This window comes from Chaetodon trifascialis, chromosome 17, assembly GCF_039877785.1.
Source record: "Chaetodon trifascialis isolate fChaTrf1 chromosome 17, fChaTrf1.hap1, whole genome shotgun sequence".
Lineage (NCBI taxonomy): Eukaryota > Metazoa > Chordata > Actinopteri > Chaetodontiformes > Chaetodontidae > Chaetodon > Chaetodon trifascialis.
Genome location: NC_092072.1, coordinates 14,694,399 through 14,714,828, shown reverse-complemented (window position 1 = coordinate 14,714,828; position 20,430 = coordinate 14,694,399). Strand labels below are relative to the sequence as shown.

At 44.8% G+C, this 20,430-nt stretch overlaps 3 protein-coding genes across 3 annotated transcripts; 2 read left to right on the top strand and 1 right to left on the bottom strand.

Annotated features, from left to right (window-relative positions):
• Window positions 1-499: 499 nt before the first annotated feature.
• On the top strand, window positions 500-8,457 carry LOC139345619 (acetylcholinesterase collagenic tail peptide). Its single transcript, XM_070984350.1, has 18 exons — window positions 500-921; window positions 1,684-1,804; window positions 1,920-2,029; window positions 2,159-2,278; window positions 2,540-2,584; window positions 2,720-2,746; window positions 4,208-4,279; window positions 4,369-4,431; window positions 4,555-4,581; window positions 4,674-4,718; window positions 5,081-5,116; window positions 5,189-5,269; window positions 5,832-5,928; window positions 6,033-6,172; window positions 6,291-6,410; window positions 6,503-6,632; window positions 7,067-7,169; window positions 7,562-8,457. The coding sequence occupies exons 2-18, from the start codon at window positions 1,702-1,704 to the stop codon at window positions 7,629-7,631; spliced, it is 1,389 nt and encodes a 462-aa protein (XP_070840451.1). The 5' UTR covers window positions 500-921; window positions 1,684-1,701; the 3' UTR covers window positions 7,632-8,457.
• A 135-nt stretch (window positions 8,458-8,592) lies between these two features.
• LOC139345388 (peptidyl-prolyl cis-trans isomerase FKBP14-like) lies at window positions 8,593-11,391 on the top strand. Its single transcript, XM_070983933.1, has 4 exons — window positions 8,593-8,887; window positions 9,807-9,958; window positions 10,468-10,595; window positions 10,744-11,391. Exons 1-4 carry the CDS (start codon window positions 8,694-8,696, stop codon window positions 10,900-10,902), a joined length of 633 nt encoding a protein of 210 aa, XP_070840034.1. The 5' UTR covers window positions 8,593-8,693; the 3' UTR covers window positions 10,903-11,391.
• Window positions 11,392-12,828: 1,437 nt separating this feature from the next.
• Window positions 12,829-17,084, bottom strand: wipf3 (WAS/WASL interacting protein family member 3). The gene is made up of 7 exons (XM_070985081.1): window positions 16,995-17,084; window positions 16,094-16,229; window positions 15,350-15,511; window positions 14,539-15,246; window positions 13,393-13,530; window positions 13,084-13,188; window positions 12,829-12,985 (listed from the first exon to the last, which is right to left on the bottom strand). Exons 1-7 carry the CDS (start codon window positions 17,082-17,084, stop codon window positions 12,945-12,947), a joined length of 1,380 nt encoding a protein of 459 aa, XP_070841182.1. The 3' UTR covers window positions 12,829-12,944.
• Between the last annotated feature and the right edge of the window lie 3,346 nt (window positions 17,085-20,430).

Here is a 20,430-nt window from a genome sequence, read left to right as displayed (position 1 = left end):
TAACAATAACTTGACTCTGACTTGAGTAAACAGATGTGGCAATAAAATACCTGCTCCATTCTTTCTGCAGTGTGATTTTATAGTTTCCTTCCTCTTTGAAATGACTTTTTCAGTTCATCTTGTATAAATGTTGTTTACTTGATTTAGTTTGTTGCTTAAACACTTGATTGTCCAGAATATCTTTGGCCTCAACACATAGTATTAACACAAAGCAGCATTGACAGACATACATACAGTTTTAAAGAATAAAAAGGCCTTTGAGGGAACATGCATTACTTAGCAAAGCAGAAAATGAGATGTGTCAGGGATTTATCGAACTTTAAATAAACCGTAGGTCAGTTTCAGTCATCTGTACATTTGTATAATGGATTTCACCTTTGTTTTCAGACATAAATAGCCTTCATCATAATACGTCAATAACTGGGGGTGAAGTTATGTAAGAATATAAAACATTGATTTTACTTTTTTCTTCCGTTAACTAAAATGACCAGCAGGTGGTGCCATTTCATTGCTGAAGACACCATCAGCACCACGATAGACGGAAAAACGTGCCAAAGCGAGTGTGAGCATCCTGACTTAAAATACCACACGCCACCCCAGCTGTTGAGCCGGATGACACCAGAGTCAGTGAGCCTCTGATCCAGACCCGCTGGGAAGGTGCTGGCTCCACTCGGTGGCCTCTGTAGGGCATTTAGCGCCGGGAGAGACAAGGTCCTCCCTTTTCATTTGTGTTGTCACTGACCGGCGGAGGAAAAGAAGCGGATCGATAAGTGGATCAGGTTTATTAGCGGTCCGGGTTGGCTGCAGTACGCCAAATGTCAGAGGAGCCATAGTAAGGGGGACTGCACACCGCGCATTTCATTGAGGGCAGAGGAGCGCCAGACAGCGTGTCTACAAGTGCGGCGCAATTTCAAGTGGAAGGTAAGGGGGTGGGGGTCCTATGCATTTCAAGGCAGAGATGTAGATGGCTTTGCTTCTATTTAACGCGCCTGCATTATGAGGACATCAAGGCATGCTGCACGTTTGATTAGATGAAACAGAAGGGAAGATGCTGTGCCGAGTTAATGATGATGAGTGCTGACTGAACCCGGTGGAGCATTATTATTTTTATTTATTTATTTTTATTTATTTTTTGCAAAACACACGTGGCCCAACACGAGATCATCATTTTGTAGGACTTCAAACATCTGGCATCCACGATCACTGACCTACATTATGTGACAATACTTGAAATGTTTGCGGAAATGAGCCTGTGACAGCTTCAACGTGTTGACTTCTGTCATGAAGTGTCAAGGGTCATCATCAGCCTGATCAGCGCTGGTCTAATTCTAGCACAAGGCTGAGGGGGGGGGCTCGGTGCACGGCTGCAATTACATACAGCGGTGGCTGCATCTGCTGCAGTGTGGAGCTGCAACAAGTTTATCATGCTGAGGAGAGAGAGAGAGAGAGAGAGAGAGAGAGAGAGAGGACTGAGGTTCGGGGAGCGATCAAATAGTGACACCCTCTAGAGGAAGTAAGGAAAAGTGACAGCTGCCAGTAACTGCATTAAGCTTAGGCTGCAGAAATACTGTGTGTGTGTGTGTGTGTGTGTGTGTGTGTGTGTGTGTGTGTGTGTGTGTGTGTGTGTGTGTGTGTGTGTGTGTGTGTGTGTGTGTGTTTCACAGCTTGTGTTGTGTGCTGTAGGGAAAATAAACCAGCAGGATGGACCTGGTCAAGATTGCAGTGTCCTTCCACATTCTTCTGTGTCGTGCGTGGGCCCTGTCCCGTCATGCCTCCGTGGACAGCATCCTCTCAGCCCGCTCAGGTAAGGCGTGCGAGCTTACAGTGAGACTGCCTGTCAGGAGACAGAAGGAGCACACGTTGCATGTGCTGTGATTCATCCGTCTGTCATCTGTGCTGTTGGTCTGTCTTCCTCTCAGCTCTCAGGATGCTGAATGAGCCGCAGAGGTTTGAACCCTGCTGCCTCATGTCGCCGCCTCCGCCGCCACTCTTCCCTCCACCACCTCAGCTGTGGAAGCGAGGCAGCCCTGTAGGTGTTCATGAACACACTCACACACACACATACACACACTTGCTTGCAATGATAGACCTCGTTTGCCACATTTGCTCGCAGCAGGCCACTGATTGAAACCCTATTCTCTTGGATTTTTGATTGAAGGATGGTATTGGCATGTTTGAGCCAAGTGTTTTTGGAGGAGAGAAACAGGAAAAACCAAAACCTGTGATACCTGGGTGTCTACCTGGACCTCCAGGACCCCCAGGGCCCCGGGGCCCAGAGGTAAGGCACCTTTTCAACACACAACACGATGCTGGATGTTTACATTAGTGGTTGCGCCACTTTTCCATTCTGATTAAATCCTAGAGCATCCATCAGAATGTGTAATTAGCCTGCTGTATCCATGCGAAGACAGTAGAGAAAAATGTTGTTAAACAAGTGTGGAAATGAAACAAAGTGACCTTTCTAGTATTGATTTTTCTACAAATGCACCCTGCTCATTGGAGTATATGAGCTGGATATAAATTCAGTGTCATTCTTCAGGGTCACAGTGGATTACCCGGCATAAGAGGACCCAAAGGAGAGAAGGTGTGTGTTCACGGTTTGTTTTCTGTTTGTTTTTATAGCTCTTGAAATACGAATTCTAATGTACTTTGCTCCAGAAGTATTTGTTCATGTGTCCTTGTGCTCTAATCTCCTCTCCCCTCATTTGTCCTTCTCCAGGGAGAAATTGGACGTCCAGGGTCGAAGGTGAGCTGCTCCTCCCCTCCTGCATGCATCTCATCTCTCTCTTGTCCATCTCACATGTCCTTGGAATAATGAGATCTGTATATCTCTCTCCTTCTCTGCCTCCGTTGTCCCCTCTCTGCATCCTCAATCTCTGTGATGTGATTTGTCCATTGATGTGCTCAGAATATCCTCTGCAGCTGCTAAATGGGTCATGCTGCATTAGCCTCAATAGTTGCTCAAAACCACCTAGCAAAGTTTGATCACATCCCTGGATGTCTCTCGTCATCCTCCTGCTCCTCACCTCTCTATCATTCCCTTCTTCTTTCTTTCTCCTCTGCGTCTTCCTTCTCTCTCTCCTCCTTTCCTTGGCCTGGCTCCATTAGCCCTTGCGCTGGACTCCAGTCCTGCTGATCCAGGCTCTCCAGCACTCCACTTCTGCACTTTAATCTTCCTAAGTGCTTTCGCTCTCCATGATAAATCACTTCACACGGCAGCAGGTCCATGGTGTCTCTACAGGCTGCTGCTTTAATGACAGGCAGCTAAATGAGAGCACATTGCTAGCATGGCAGCAGTGCTGGGCTACTGGTCCAGGTGCCACAGAGATGTGAGGCTGTTGTGTAATATATTTGGCTCTCCTTCTTGTGGGGAACTGGCAATAGTGCTAGATCAATTAAGTCTTTATTCCTGTCCACTAATTAGCAAATCTCAGTGGCATTCTTCAAGCTTTGCATGCTAGATTTTGTCCTCTGTCACATCCAATTAGGAAATCATAGGTGGTTAGTTTGACTTACTTATTTGTGCCTGACCATTATTAATCCTGGTTAGCCTTTGTTAAATCAGGAGCTGCTTTTTAGGGGAAACAGGGCGATGAAAGAAGCATCTTATCGAACATAAAGTTTTAGATCATCCGCATATACAGCAAAGCTCAAAAGCAGAAATCTCTTTAAAAGAATAGCTTTACATTTTGGGAAATATGTATGAAGTATGTTCTTCTCAAGAGTTAAATGAGAGGTTGTTGTCAGGCAACCAGCAGAAACTCCAGAAAGACACTACACCCAGCCAAGAAGTAGTCCAGCATGTAAACCCCTGCAAAAACCACACCAAGTTTGCACTATGGATTAGTGGTCCCAAGTGGGTTATAACGTGTTAATGAGTGTGCTTTAGGGGTGCTGGAAGGAAAATTTTGAGACATTCCAACAAAGCTAGGCTACCAGTCCCTGACGGTTTTCAGTATTTATGCTAAGCTAAGCTAATTGAACCGGCTGCTGTTGGTAAACATGCAAGTGGTCGAGTATCTATTGTCTCATTTAATTCTTGGCATGAAAGTGAATGAGGCTGTTAAACTATTTGTTAATGTATTAAATCAAAATGCAAATGAAATTTTATTTGAAAGAACAACACTGTCAAAGAGAAATTGAGTCAATCGTGAAATCCTTCATGCAATTTGAAGTAAGAGTCCAACTCTTTCATGTGTTTCTGCAGGGTCGCACAGGGGCTCCAGGCCTCCCAGGCAAACAAGGACTATCAGGGTGGCCTGGTCCAGAGGGACCCAAGGTAAGCCTCCTGGTATCAGTCCAGGTAATTTGCATATTACAAATCCAGAATGAACCACCACCACCATATATACTATACATATTTTTCAGGGTGAGAAAGGGGATCCAGGACTCATGGGCTTACCAGGACTGAGGGGACCACCAGGGACAAAGGTTAATCACTTTTATGTCTTTTCGCACATTTATGTATATGTAAGGAAAAGTAAAAAAAATCTTTTAATCTTTTGTTGACTATCACTGAATTTTTATCTTTGCTGCCCTTGTGTATCTTTTCAGGGTTTGCCTGGTTACAAAGGAGAGAAAGTACGTTCAGAATCACCTCTCACAGTGCACGTTTAACACTATAAAACTATTCCGTCCTTCAGTCAATGTTTCGCTCTTTTTGTTTTTAAAAGGGGACTCGTGGTGACCCTGGAACAGCAGGACCAAAGGGTGATAAGGTTGGTTGGAGAAAGATCATTTTCTTTTATTGCCGTACCTTAAATTGTTTCTGAAAATATTATCTTGTGTAACTCTTGACAGCCTTTTTATGCTTGACTTTGACTGTTAGCACTTGACCTCATGCTGTGTTTTAATGGGCTTAATCATTTGATTAGGCAGTAGAAAACTCTGCAACAATTATTGGTTAGAATCCAAAGTGGTTCATGACTTGAGACACTTTCTTTCAGGTCCCACCATTTCAAGCCCTCTTGAGCCCTCTATCTCAGACACAGATTAAATTAACATTAAACGTTTTATGAGTGTCTGCTCTGCTGAGTTAATGGCTTTTCTCACATCAAGCTCTCATTTTGTCTCTATTTAGGGCTCCATTGGTTTGCCTGGGATGCTTGGGCAGAAGGTAAGAATGATTCAATAATGAATATAGTGAAGATTACCACTTAAACTAACTAGTCCTCAACTGCCTTCCCAGGGTGAGCAGGGACCAAAGGGAGAGCAAGGAGTCTCCGGGAAGAGAGGACCTACTGGACGGCCTGGGAAGAGAGGCAAACAGGTGACGAATGACAAGGAGAAGTGATGCACAAGAGCACAGCTGCTTGGTTCCATCTGTATATTATGTGTGTGTCTGACATGTCATAGGCCTGATTCTGTGTGAAAGATTTATGTTGGCTTTGTGTTCCTCACATTTCAAACACATCCTAGTTTGGCTAATTCAGTCACTCGAGTTTACTTCCAGCTCTAAGTATAGACCTCCTTAAGGGCTGTGGGGTCTGTGGCATCTTATATCTCCTTAGCCTACACATTTCTACACACACACACACACACACACACACACACACACACACAGACACACACACACACACACACACACACACACACACATGCACACGCACACCCACCCACCCACACGCACGCACACACATATTTTTTCTCATGGACTAGATTATCACCACTCTGCACAAGTGGCAGTGCCATGAAGGTCACCTTCATTGTGTGTGTGTGTGTGTGTGTGTGTGTGTGTGTGTGTGTGTGTGTGTGTGTGTGTGTGTGTGTGTGTGTGTGTGTGTGTGTGTGTGTGTGTTTTCTAATAATGGGATGTGGTCTGGTTTGCATAGGGCATGAAAGGCAACCTTGGAGCCTCAGGAGTCATGGGTCCCCCAGGACCCCCAGGTCCAAACGGCCATCCAGGACCACCTGGTCCTCCTGCATCAGGTACAGTAACTCACACACTCACAATCAGCCTCAAATTAAAGTTTATAATGTATGATATCAAATTTTAATACAGGCATTCTTCTTTGCAATTTTGTGTTTTGCAGGTCTCTATCTAGTAGGGGAAAAGGGAGAGAAGGGTCTTCCAGGTCCACCAGGTCACTGTGACTGTGATGCCATCCTTGGAGCAAATAATGCTCCTTATGGAAGCTACACACAGCGAGGTGCCACCGATAAAGTCCCTGCAGTAAGACCTCACTCACATAAAACTGCTTCTTTACATTACCATTGAAGCTGAATCTATCCTTACACTGAATCAGTTATTGCTCATCAGCTTTCTCTTCCTCCTGTACGTATGTGTGTAGATATTTGTGGTCAGCAGTGAGGAGGAGATGGAACGTCTGCATCTGGACAACACAATAGCATTCAGGAAGGATCAGAGGGCGCTCTACTTCAAAGATAAAGATGGTTGGAAGCCCATACAGGTAAAGACTAGCTGAGTGTTGTGAATTTTTTTTTCACTGTTTGAGTTTCAATTGTGGTTTACAATAAAAAACTCTGCTTTCAACATGTTCAGCCCTTCCAGCCGTTCCAGTCCACAGAGAAAGTCCCGGACAGAGTTGGTGTGTGTGGGGACGGAAAGGTGCAGGCTCAGCACGGAGAGGAGTGTGATGACGGAAACCAGATTGTCACAGATGCTTGTCTCAGTAAGTTCCATGCATCTGTTGCTCAGAGGAACACATGCACACATATCCTTAGAAGTAAAGGGAAACCAAAAAAAGCAGGCAAAGACTGATCTACAGACGGTGATTCTAATAATGCAAGCACCTGTAAATTTAGCTGCGTGCTCATGAGATGCCCTGCAGAGCCTAACCACAGTGCACCACAGAGTCTGAACCACATGGCAGAGGATAAAAGCAGTAAGCGCTGTGAAACCTTTCCTTGATCTTTCATTAATCTCACCCTCTCTTTGCCTGCCACCCTCTCACTTCTCCCTACCTCTCTGTTCAATTAAATTAGCAGGAAAATGCTGTATTGGCAGTGCAGAAGCGCACAGGAGTGCCAAAGCAATTAGTAACGTCATCTCTCTCCGTGTCTCTGCCACTGCGCTGTCCTCATCTTCTTTTCTTCAATACTTCAGACTGCAAGTGGGCCTACTGTGGAGATGGCTACAGGCATGAGGGCATGGAGGAGTGCGATGGAAAGGACTTCGGTTATCAGACCTGCAAATCCTATCTTCCTGGGTTCGTTCACTTACTGATGTTCAGAGTGCAAGCATACAAATTTGTGTCCTTTATTGGGATGCACCTTGCTACAAGAGGCCAGAATTTTACAGAGATTGTCTGCGTCAAGTTTGCACAATGCAGTTCCTTTTTAATCAGCAGCCATCTGGGGATTTTAAGGGTCAAGATTTCTGTACTTTTGCCGTGATGTCACTGAAACCATCATCATCTCTCTTGCTGAGAATTTGACAATATTGATACGATTCATGTCTGTATGCTTAGTTTAAAGCTGGGAGGTCAAAAAAATGACACTACCACCACTAAAGCTCACTTATTAACAGCAATATTTCATTTGTTTAATGTTGTGCTGAGTGTAAATATACACTAAAAGTCATTTTCCATGTCTTCTGCAGGTCCTTTGGGCAGCTCAGATGCACTGACTCCTGCCTCATTGATTCCACTGGTTGCAAGTATTTCACCTGAACTGGAATGTGGAGAAAAAGGCCAGATTGCAACTTTGCAATTCCTCTTTCTGATCTCGGGGATCATACTTCAAATGTCTACTGAAGTCTCACCCCTTAAAACGTAACTGATGGACTGAGAGAGCACTGAAGGGAGGCTCTTGTGCCCGCTCTGAGCCATGAAAAGTCATGGGAGTCAGCCTTGAATTGACTGTCTCCCCTGGAGGTTTAATTCTTTGATTGGCCTCAGGGAGCAGCTTCCTGTTACCATCACTCCATCGGCTGCAGCACTGTTATGGACAACGGGTGATGGTTGGGACAATTTTAATAATTTAATAATTGTATCATACGAAATAGTTACATTGTGTATGGCCAGCTGACTGTTGATGCAGAAATAATCTATGTTCTGAACTTCTTTTGTAATGACAGAGGAAAAAAGAGCCTTTTCCAAAAGAGGCTATGATATTATTTAACATATTTGTACTGTAGTATGCAAATCAGGGGTGTGTACATGTGTTTATTCCTGTGTAATGTATTATAAAACATGTATTTATGAGGTGCAATGCTGTGAAATTGCATGTTAACGTGTACCAGTGCACAGCGGACTACTTTAACCAGTGCTGTACATGTACTAGCCAACGTGTGGCCCTCTTTCAGTGAATGTTCAAATACCCGACAGGAGGAAAATGAATGTCATACTGTGACAGCAGCAAGAAAAATGACTAATTATCGCAGCAGCATGAAGAAACTGCTCAGTTACTTTCTAATGAAATCAGTAAACTGTGGATACTCTGCCTGCATGACTGTACATTTAATAAAACACTCCTCTAATAAAGATAAGGCCTACACTTCGGGGCCCTCGTGCAGTTGATGCCAAAGGGGAGCCGCGAGAGGCAGCATCTGTGGGAGGGGTTTATCACAAAAAACAACCAATCACAGGAAGACTTCCTGCAACAACATGTATGATGAAAGTGCCACGTAGGGGAGCAACTGCTCGCGCCGCTGCCTTTTCTCCAACATTTGTTCAAAGCTTTGAGTTGTTCGTCCATCGTGCTGCTTCTTCAGGGAGGCCGAGTGTGGCAGCATGCTGCTGACCGTGCTGAGCTGGCTCTGCTCCGCCCTGCTGGTGTCCGTCAGCGGGGGAAAGCTGCCCGAAGCCGAGGTGGAGATAGATGTTCTGCACAGACCTTTCCTCTGTCACCGAAAGTCAAAGTACGGAGACATTCTGCTGGTGCATCATGAGGGATACTTCGAAAATGGGACCATGTTTCACTCCAGGTATGTTTCGCGGTGGCCCAACAGTCTGCTTATGCTCGTGAGTTTTAAGTAATTAGGAGCAAAGCGGCTAATACGTTCTCCTTTTCTCCTGCTGGTTCTAATTAACAACAGAGGATGTCGTCCATTTCTGCTTACACCCTTAGTTTGATAAGCAGCTTGTTCACATTTCATTGTAAAACATGGAGTAAATGATAACTTTCTATTGGCCGGCGGTTCATGTGTACAAGCGCGCGCGTGTTAAATCTCCTTGGTGACGCCTCTGTCGAACAAGGTCACGTGATGAAACACTTTAAAGGGACAGTTCATCTGAACTACAAAAATAACGCGTGTTCCCTCTTGTGTAAGTCTGTGGAGAGCTTTTGCCTCATGTACTGACGTTTAGAGATTCATCTCTGCCACCGGCCTGTTACAGTGGAGGTGAATGGGGGTTTGTCTGTGGTGTTCAAGGAACTGAAACCGAAAAAGTGAACTTTAACTTGGAAAATGTTTAATGGAAAAAGACATAAAATATGACATTTGAAAAACTCAAAAGTAACATCAGAACAAAAACTGAAGAAATAGTCCCTTTGAGAGCTGCTGACAGTCTTGTTGATGCTGTTTGCTACCAAATCTTTCTTTTTTTTTAGTTAGTAAAATCTTGTCTCTGCTGACCTCCAGTGGTTTATCTTATCGCCTTGCTGCAGTGATGTACAAGTAGACTCCTGTACACCTTGCACACTGCAAAATAAAAAAAAAGGTCATTAAAAATAGTAATTACATATTGTTTTGATAGCACAGTTTACAGTCAGACTTAGCCCAGCAGCTAAGGGGCTAGACTACAAACTCTACTATTATTACCTATTATAGAGGGCCTGCCAGACCCTGTCACAGTCCTTCCTTTTTCACACCTGTGACTCTCTGCTCTGTGTCTGTCCACCAGCCGAACTGAGGGTGACAAGAACGCGGTGTGGTTTACACTGGGCATCAGAGAAGTGATCAAAGGCTGGGATAAAGGCCTGCAGGACATGTGTTCTGGAGAGAAGAGGAAACTGGTCATACCACCAGCCCTGGCCTATGGGAAGGAAGGGAGAGGTACAGTATTGTATGTGTCCATATGCAAGCAAGCTCCACTGCATGCTGCTGTAAAGATCGATGTCTTCTAGGTCCTTGAGGTTTTACAAAATGTGTGATATTATAATGTATAGTATGCATGTGTGTGTGTATTATACTTGTCTTGTTTTGGATGCCTTTCTAGGACTCCCACACTGAATGAAGGTTTCATTCAGCAGTATTAGTCCACTGTTTCTCTACATGGAGCAAGTGAACAATACTATGCTTTGTCCTGGTAAGCACACACCACCCTAACCAATAACACCTCTCTGTTCCTCTCTAACAACCTGACTTGTTTCTCATTAATACCTACATGTTTTACAACTCATTTAACTCCCATCTAAAATTTGTCGCTGCATTAACTCACCAGGGGTACCGTTTCTGCAGGACTAACCAAACCAATTATTTTCTTCAATTTGGGGCGTGCTTACAGATGATAGCCAGTCTAAGTTTAAGCTGACTTCTCTTCCTGTGGTGTTGTCTATTGTCAGGTAAGATCCCACCTGAGAGCACACTGACCTTCATCATTGAAGTGCTTGAGATCAGAAATGGACCAAGATCACATGAGTCCTTCCAGGAGATGGACCTCAATGATGACTGGAAGCTTTCCAAGCATGAGGTGAAGACAGGAATTGTGCTTCTTGTGTTTTCCTCAGGAAATCTTTTTTACTTGCATTAGATCAATTTGCCAACCTTCATGCGACTGAATTTAAAGACCTGCAAAACTGGTCTCACTCATTATGCCTTCCTCTCCCCCCATCCACCAGGTGAAAGAATACCTGAGGAAAGAGTTTGAGCGTCATGGCTACCCTCCCAATGACACTCTGCACGAGAACATGGTGGCAGACATCTTTGCCAAAGAGGATGAGAACAAAGACGGCTTCATATCTTCCAGAGAGTTTACTTACAAACACGATGAACTTTAAAGTCTCTGTCCGTGACGTCTGCCACTCTTTCTATAAATTCACAGTGGAGATACGTTGGTGCTTTGGAGTTTATTGCAAATACTCTCTCAGGCTACCACAAAGTATTTCAGTTTTATAGAAGTATTGTTTTTGTATAGTGTGTGTGACATGTAAACTACTCCTGTATGAAGATTGAGGAGTGCGATTTGAGCCAACAGGTTTTTTTAATCAGATTATTTCAGTGATGTTTTGCTTCAGGAGGTATTTGCTTTGTTTGTTTGTTTGTTTGTTTGTTGTTTCCACAGGAACCTAGAAAACCTCTTATGGCACATTTACATTCAACAAATGTAGTGTGAAATGGTTTCTCGCGATCATTAATATACATTTTAAAGACTGTTTTTTCATTTGTTTGCAAAATATCAAAAGGAGCAAAGGCCTGTAATGAAGATATGTTACTAAATTTGGCTGTGAAGTCCCCCTTCAGGGAAATAAAGTGTTTGTTTCTTTCGCAGAATGCTCCCATATTTATGCAGTTTACCTTTAGCAGGTTCATTTGTGTAGAAAGAGAGTACTTTGCTTTTTTCCTGTGCGGTAAACCAATCAGTCCACGTATGAGCGCAATCACGTTTGGCTTTTTACTGTACAGGTGCGTCCAAAACTGTAAACCAAAACAACACTTAAGTCTTTAAACATTGAGTCGAAGGTGTTTAGTCATGCAAATGTAAACCTTTTGAGGACAAGCAGGTGTAGCTCATAACATAAAAGCTCCATTTAAGTGCTCCTGGTGCTCAGTACTGGTACACCTGAATGGCATTAGAGACACCTGTGTCTGAGAAGTCAAACTATCTGTGAGAAAGCTACATTGCACATGCACACACTGCAGCATCAGCGCTGAAAGGACGTGTTGTTCAAACGTTCTTGATGAGATTTTTCACAATGCGCTGGAGGCTGTTTTGAGATATTGCTCACATGAAATGTTGCCACAGTGCCGACTAGAATCTCGACGGTCCTGTTTCTGTAGCTTTGGGCTTGACTTCTTTTTGCACAGACACATCCAGGCTAAAGTCTAAAAGCAAATGCTGTGTTGAGGGCAGATTATTTTAAAGCTCGCTTCTATTTTACAAGCAGTGTGATGAATAAAGTGACAGCATTTTAAACAAAGTACTCTGGTTTATGTGGTTGTCACACCCTGTAATGCTTTACATGTTGAACCAGCAGGTGGCACTGTCTTCACAGGTGTTAGTATTTGTGAATACACTGAGAGACAGGAAACAGTATATCTCATTCATTATCTATTCATTACAGTGTAACTTAAAACAGATGCAGTCCCGTAATGCTAACATGTATTTTCTTCTACACTTTCATGGATTCATCTGTTATGTATAAAAGTAATTACATAAACACAAGAGCACCACTGTATGTACAATGATTGATGATGCCCAGGTTAGCATATCCTGCAGTTCAAGCGCTTAAGGAGCCTCCTTCCACAGTTTGCATATATCTGTCTTTAAAGAAGCTTTACCATCTTGTTTCTGGGCTGAATGCAAATTTCAAAAGTGCTTCTGTGTAAATGGACAGATCGTGACATCTTGACAAAAGTCCCAGAGATGAAATCAAAATATTCTGTATGTAGATACTGAAATGCTTGCGCACTGTGTTAAGAGTCATGGTAAACATAGCTACTGGAAGACACTGTCCCTGGACTGTATGTGTGTATATGAGCATGAGTAGGGAGAGCCCTCCTCCTCCTCACACACATTCAAAACATTCCACACTGGAGAAGGTCAGAGGTCACAGTCTGTATGAGGCGGGACCCTGTTTGACACTTGCATGCACACACACACACTAAACACAAACACACACACACACACACACACACACACACACACACACACACACACACACACACACACACACACACACACACACACACACACAGAGCCTCCAACCAAATGAGTCCATGGCAGTTCTGTTATTGTCATGAGGAGGAAGAGGAGGAGGAGGCTTGAGTCTAACTGCCTGATATGTGTGAGGGGGGGGGGAGTACAGGGTGAGGCTTTGACTCATCTGAGGTGTGTCCTCATCCCAGGTGGTTTGGGGTTCACTACAGGACAAATGAAAGAGGAAGATTAAGACAACTCTATAGATGATACTGAAGCAGCAGGTGAAGTTGAGACATAACAAGTGGACTGTTGCTGCTACCTCTGTTTTCTTTGCTGGGGTATATCCGAGGGAAGGGCTTGAATTCATCGGGAGGGGGTAAGTCTTCAACGGGGTGGAACTGGAACTTGGATTCAAAGTCATCTGCTAGTTGTAGATGGACAGTAGTGATGACATTAAAAGCAGCAATTTTGTTCTCATTTTCACATACAAGGTTATTCAAGTTTGGCCTCGATCATAGGCCCAAATCTCCCTCTGCAAACATGACATAAGAGCTAATAATAAATGAGATGAATGAAATATAATAAAAATGGAATGTATTGCACCACTGCTCTTATTTCATAGGCTCACCCAGGCTGTGCAGGTGTCCATTCCTGAGGCTCGATGGAGGCAGGGGAGGTGGTGGTGGAGGAGGTGGAATGCGGCTGGAGAGTTCAGTAGAGGGGGACCGTGCTGGGGGAGCCGGAGGAGGAGCAAGCCGACCCACACCTGTTACCATGGGTGACAAGAGCAAAGGAGTCAGGGGGCTGTTGGACAGTGCTGATCTAAATCCTGGATGTTCTTTCATGGTGACTGAGACAGCGAGGCCATATTCACATGTTTTCACACAAAACGCACACTCTGCTGGCTGTAATGACAGGCTGCAACAGCTGCCACGGTTCACAACCTGTACTTGGTTGGAAGTTTTAAGCAGAGAAAAAAACGCACAACTAACAATTACTATAAATATTTCCACTGGTGTTTTTCCCCATAAAGCTGTTGTTGAATCATACGTTGTGAAACGTACAGTTACATTGAGCAATACAGACACTTGCATGAGGATTCCAAACAACATTAGACACATATGTTCTGTATGTTCAGTATATCATGGGTACATTTTATATCTATCACTTTGTGCATTAATGTGCCAATAATTAATCACATAAGACAAAATACACAGTGATTACACCATGTCATAAAGTAAGCCGGTTATACACATATATGATTGCAGAGATTATTTCAGAAATGAAACAATACTTCACAAAAACAGAAAAGATTAGATAAAAGTCAGAAAAAAGTAATCTAATGTTGTGTAACAGAACCAATTCCAATTCTCTGCTCCTGTACTGAAAATCATCTTACAACTCTTCAGATTTTACTTGCAATACCCTTGAAGGATTCTTAAAAAAATCAGTTTAGGAATTACTGTTTTATGGTGGTTTCTTGTAACTTGTAAATGAGATCAAAACATCTTTCCCTTGTACATCTGATACATTCTCTTGTGCCTTTTTACATCATCAGTTTCTTAGTTTGGCTCTGTCTTACTGGCTTATGGCTTTACTTTGTCTTTGAATGTGAGTGAAAAACCTCATATAAATGGTGCCTCCTACAAAAAAGTCAGTTCCTCCTGTCTGTGAGACTGGTTCAGTTCAGTCAGTTCCTTTTTTCATCCACCTTGCACCAGCTCAGTGTCAGTGGTAAGAAAAAAGACTACTCCTCATGTTGGTGTCCACCTACCTGCACTTCTGGGCACAGCAGGTGGCCGTCGGGTGGGAGCGTTGCAGGGGTACGAGGGAGGCAGGGAGCGCATGGCTGGGGAGGCCACTGGGGCAAGCTTGGGTGGTGGAGGTGGGAAGGTGGATGGGCAGCTGGGGGTAAATGAAGCTGGGAGAGGTGGTGGAGGAGGAGGCCCCAGTGGGCTGTCGCGCAGGATGGGGAACCTAGATGGTTCAGAGTGGACTGGCGAGGGGGGCAGAGGGTAGAAGCACCCTGAGGAGCGGTCCCCTGGAAGAGAGGAGGAAAATTGGACAGGTGGAGGAGGAGGAGGTGGAGGAGTTGAGGGCTGGGAGATGGCGGTGTGATGGGAGTGCTGGATGGGGAGCCAGGTGGGCTTGGTGGCCTGGGATGGAGGCGGAGGGGGAGGGCAGGAGGGGAGAGGTGGAGGCTTGTTGGCCGGCCGGTCCTGGAAGGCTTGGGGTGGGGGAGGAGGGGGAAGAGCAGAAGGAGGAGCGGGCGGGGGCGGAGGGGGAGAGGAAGTGGGAAAAGGAGGCGGGTGCTTGCCACTGTGAGAGGGCGAGGGAGGAGCAGAGGATGAGGGAGCGAGTGGACGGTGGACAGGGCCCCGGAGCTCCGCTGTCCTCTGAGGCTCAGGGACGCTGCTCATGTCTGAAGGCGTTGGGGGGTTCCAGAGGGGCTTCAGGGAGGCTGAGGAGCTTGACCGCGACACTTTAACACACACACACAAAGAGGAGTCATTTTGATGGTCGAACGGTTCAGAAAAGACAACCAAATGCATAGATTTATTAAGAGCAGGACATTTTGCACCAACCTGGGGTCTTGCCTGCTAAGTCTCTTTGTCCTGCAGGCCTGAGAGTCGGGAAGCCTCCAGCAAAGAGCCCACCCAAAGAGGGTCCCATGGGTGCTGCCCCTCCTGATGAGCCCTGAGAAGCACCAACAGTGCTCGACGCATCCCCAACGCTGGCCTTGGGCTCTGTGGAACACGTTACAGATGATGAACAACAGAGACATCAGTCTCCACTCATTCAGTTCACTCATACATAAGATTACTGTGTTAGTCTTTTACGTGCTCAGGAGGTCTTACAGTCGTGGGAACTTTGCTCTAAATTCTGACAACATAAAGAAGCTGACAGCAATAGCTCAGGCAGGAACTTGAGCATTTTTGCACCACCCAAATCACAATGTCCCCGAGGGCCAACTACACACCTTTCCACCCAACAGAGCGGTCTGTTTCAACTGGCCTTTCTCCATACATGTAAGTGACAACACTCCTGTCACTACAGCACTATAGACTTGCCAATAGCAACATGTGAGTTAAGCTTGTTTCTCACATGTTCTCATCTGTCTAGAGATTATTGAGCTGACTCTGATACAGCGTAGGCCTTGTTTTTTTGTCACTGTGTATAGTAGCTTCCTATTCTGCCTGCATTCTTATCTGCTATACAGCATTCCTTCCTGAAGTTGCACTTGGTGTGTATGTGTGTGTCTACTGTCTTAGTGCAGATTGACTATCTCTGCGTGCATACTGGCAGCCTGGTAAGCATGTTGCTCTTACTATCGATGGCAGGGGCGCTGCGGTCGTTGACCTGCACGACTTTCTTGAGCCTGGCTCCTTTCTGGATATCAGCCAACAGGGCATTCCTTCCACCTCCGCCTCCTCCAGACTGCAGCTTTGGAGGCTCTGCCGGACACTGTCACACAGAGGAAAAACAAGCCTTCATATAACTGTGCTATATGTGTGCATTAGTGCTTTAACAAGTCAACTATTATGACTATTTTGTTAATCAGTTAACAATTTATGGCATTTATAAATACTAATAAAAAGATTTGCAGGCTCCATTTGCTGCTTCTCTCTTTCATATGACTGTAAGTAGAATACCTTTGGGTTTTCAACGGATGGTCAAAGGAAATTTCTACAATTTTCTTACATTTAATTTAAAAAAATCATCTTCACCTCAGCTCTGAAAAACAGATGCAAGAAGGTGCCATTCAGCAAAGTATTAAGTGAGGAAGAAGAGGAAGACATTAAAGGAGAGGGGAGAAGAAGGCAGACAGTGGAGAGGGGGGCATTTTTGATAGCTTCATAGAGAGCTTATTGTTCTGTGTCCACATCGAGACGCACTGTGACTTCAGTTCACTGATGTGTCCTGAAGCCACTAAGCTGTGTCCCCGCAGTGTGGCCTTGTCTGCAACTCATCTAACATGAGGACACTGTGCGTCTGCTGTGGAAACATAACACTCCTCTGCTACTGAGAGTCTGCAGTCTGCCCCACTCTGTGTGTGTGTGTGTGTGTGTGTGTGTGTGTGTGTGTGTGTGTGTGTGTGTGTGTGTGTGTGTACTACCGCAATCAATAATGCAAATAACCTCCAGGTGATGGTTGATGGTCAGTGAGAAGGACACAAGTGAGTGTTTACAATTGCATGAGAGAGAGAGAGTTAGGGTGGCACAGTCTTACCTGTGGCAGGGCAGCGCTGGGCGGTGGTGGTGGAGGGGGAGCCAGGGGAGGTGGAGGGGGAGGTGGAGGGGGAGGTGGGGGGACTGGCATGCTGAGGCCTCAGATACCTGCAGAAAGAAACACAGTCGCCATCCTTTCATGTGCTGCAGCCTTCTAGGTTTGTATTTGTCTGCATGGCAGAAGCTGCTACTGTGTTAAGGGGCACGTCCGATGACCTCCCACCCTCTTCCCTGAACAGGAAGAGCTTTCACCACCATAGAGCGCAAAACAGGAAACAGCATCCTCTCCAGAGAATTCTGTCACACTGACCCCCACCACTACCACCACAGCCTCTATCCTCCTCTTCTTCCCGCAATGCCCTGTGGCAGGACTTGAGAGAGGAACAATGGAGCGTGTTGTGTGAAAAGTAATGGACCCCTACCCTTCAATCGCTCAGTGACCGAAGGCCTTCACTGCAGCAAGTGAATGGAAAACACATGGAGGAAACTCCACAGGAAAGTGCTACAGTGTGCACACACATTGTTCTTTTATACTGCACACGTAGACACAGGATTTCTTGTGGTTCTGTCATGAAGAGCAATTGGTTCAGTAATAAGAGCGTCTTTCAAGGAACAGCTCATGTGCAGGATCATGTCGCCGTGTTTCAGTCTCCACATGTCGTTAGCAACTCAGCCAGTAAATGAGACCTCCACCCAAACTTCTTGACATCATAAATTCTTGACGAGCTGTCCTCCATGGCTGTGAGACTGAAAGCACTTTCTGGACATTCAGTTCTCTGTGGAATTTGCACATGTTCCTCCTGAGCAATTTAATAAAACACTTAACAGAGGCTGTTTTTGTTGAAGCTCGACCCTAGCTGTCCCTCTTGTTTTTGTTTATGTGTGCGTGTGTTTATGCCTCCATCTGTGCAACTGGCAGACTGTCCTGCGTTGCTATTTCTATCTTCATATCTGTGTCAAGCGGCCTCTGTGACACTGCTGGTGGAGGTCTTTAAAGGGGGCAAAGCTGGACACGGGTTGGCCGAGCTTTAGAAGAACAGGTGGGAAACACAAAGTGGAAGTGCACCTCTCACCGCGGTTGTTTTTCTTTGACCTGTGGATGTCTCATTCTTCCTGAAGCAAAGACCACCTGATGAGACGCACACAAGCAGCTGGAAGTGGCAGCTGCTGCAGCCATAACAAGCATTTTCTATACTTTATATTTGGAAGAAATGCAAAAAGCCTGAGAGCAGGGAGCCCCAGCAGAGGCTGACCTAACTGACTTGAGGATATGGCATAGTACTGAAACTATTATCAATAGAGAGGGTGGGACTACAATGTTCTGTCCTCAGCTGTGAATCATGCGCTCTGTACCTATGATTGGTGCTGACAGTACTTTTACACTGCATTTCCCTTCCCAAATCCCTGTTGTTCTCTGTTGTTGGACATTTATAACAAGTTTTTTGGTGAGAGGTCTAACAGGGAGTTAACTGACCCCAACTAATCTGTCTGTCTGTAACAAGTTGTCTGTCTGTTTTTGGTAAATAAATGCTGATTTCATTCATGCACATCCCATATAATGTAGTATGTAAGGCAACGTAAAGTATGTCCTTCTTGGGTGTAATAACAATACTTTAAGCTCATTTCTGTATTTTATCACCTTCAACAAATGAGCATGCCCGGTTTGTAGCAAAGAATAAAATATCTAGAGAAAAATAGGTTGATTTATTATTATTATTATTATTATTATTATTTTACACATGCAGCAGTGAGTCTATGGGCCCCCAACCATGAGGAAGCAACACAATGATTATATATGTTTGTCTATTTTTTCTTTGTTAAACTTGGACACTTACACTCACAATATTTATCTGTAACTTTTGTAAAAACGAATCTCCGAATGAAACCCACTACATGAGACACTCTTTTATTAGACTGCTCCTTTTTTTCCCCACATATTTCATCATGCGGTCTTGCAGGAATAAAAATAACCACCTGTCGCAGTGAAAGAGCCCAGCTGTCTTACCTTCACCAAATATCCGAAATCCACCTGTTTGCAGAGCTCCAGTGAGGTGCAGCGCAGCAAACTGGCCTCACCGCGCGCGCCTCATGGCGAGCCAGCGACAAAGTTTCCAAGTTATTTTTAGTCAAACGAGGACACCGCTTATCTGACGTTTGGGCTCCTGAAAACGCTCCCACAAAAAGCTCTACTCTAAAGCTCTAAAGTTTTACTCTGAGTTCACATTTGCGTCCACCTGACAGACGCTGAAAGCGATAGCGGACCCGCACAATGGTCTCTTTATAGGTGGGTTTATTCCCCCGCGAGCGCGCTGCAGGAGGCGAACAGCGTCAGGCCACACCTCACCGCCCCGCGCTCAACACCGCGACCAATGGGGACACGGAGAGGCAGGACACTTGGCTCGGTGTCATCGCCTCAATTCGTGATGCAGCTGCCAAGAAACTTTCCCACACCTTGAGTTACACCTGTGAAATAAATTAAATATTATGTATGCATGAGAACTGGTTTGAACAGCGACTCTCCCGTTACAAGATCTCACTCGACTGCCCCCTTGTGTCGAAAATAGGACATTACAAGTCATACGCACCCACGCGTGTGTCTAATAACCTGCCTCACTTCTCAACTAACGAGCTGATGTGAGATAATAAGATGGGGTTAGTGCATCACATCTGAAAATCCCAATGTGATTGTTTAATTTATTCCCCCATAACACAAGTAATACGTGTCCACACGCGCACACAAACACACACACCTCAAATCTTGACAGTGTCAAAGGAATGCAGTGACACAGGCATGCTCCTCCCTGCACCTGACAGAACAATGTAATTCAGGCCTGCGTTTCACACACTCACACACACTATAAATAAACACCACTAATTCCTCGTAATTACCTTTTGCAGACGATGGAATATTCACATAATGGTCCAGTGATGATCAGGCACCAACATGGCTGCAAAGGGGACTCCTACAACTCCTCTAAACATCTTTTGCACTTTTAGTTCATGTGGTTTTGAAACACACATGTTTTTATGTGGCTTTTTTTTTGTCATCTATGAACTTTAAAATGTTTTTTTTTTCTTTTGAGCGTGCCTTAGTGACTTTCAGAAGTATGCTTGCACAGTTCAAGTTCAAGCCATTACATTGTGATTGAACAGGGTAATGAAGCACACACACACACACACACACACACACACACACACACACACACACACACACACACACACTCTCTTACAGTTTGCTTGCAGCAGTTACCAGATTTATTTGTCATATTTTTAGCCTTCATTTACGTATTCACAGCTGGTCCAAAATACAGCAAACTACACCGGTGGCTGGATCGCACTTCCTTAGCCGCATTCGGTTGCGTGTCACATTAGCGTCTTACTTCATCGTCACCTTTATTTTGGACTCATTATGGCTGGATTTCATCCTTCATTCAAAG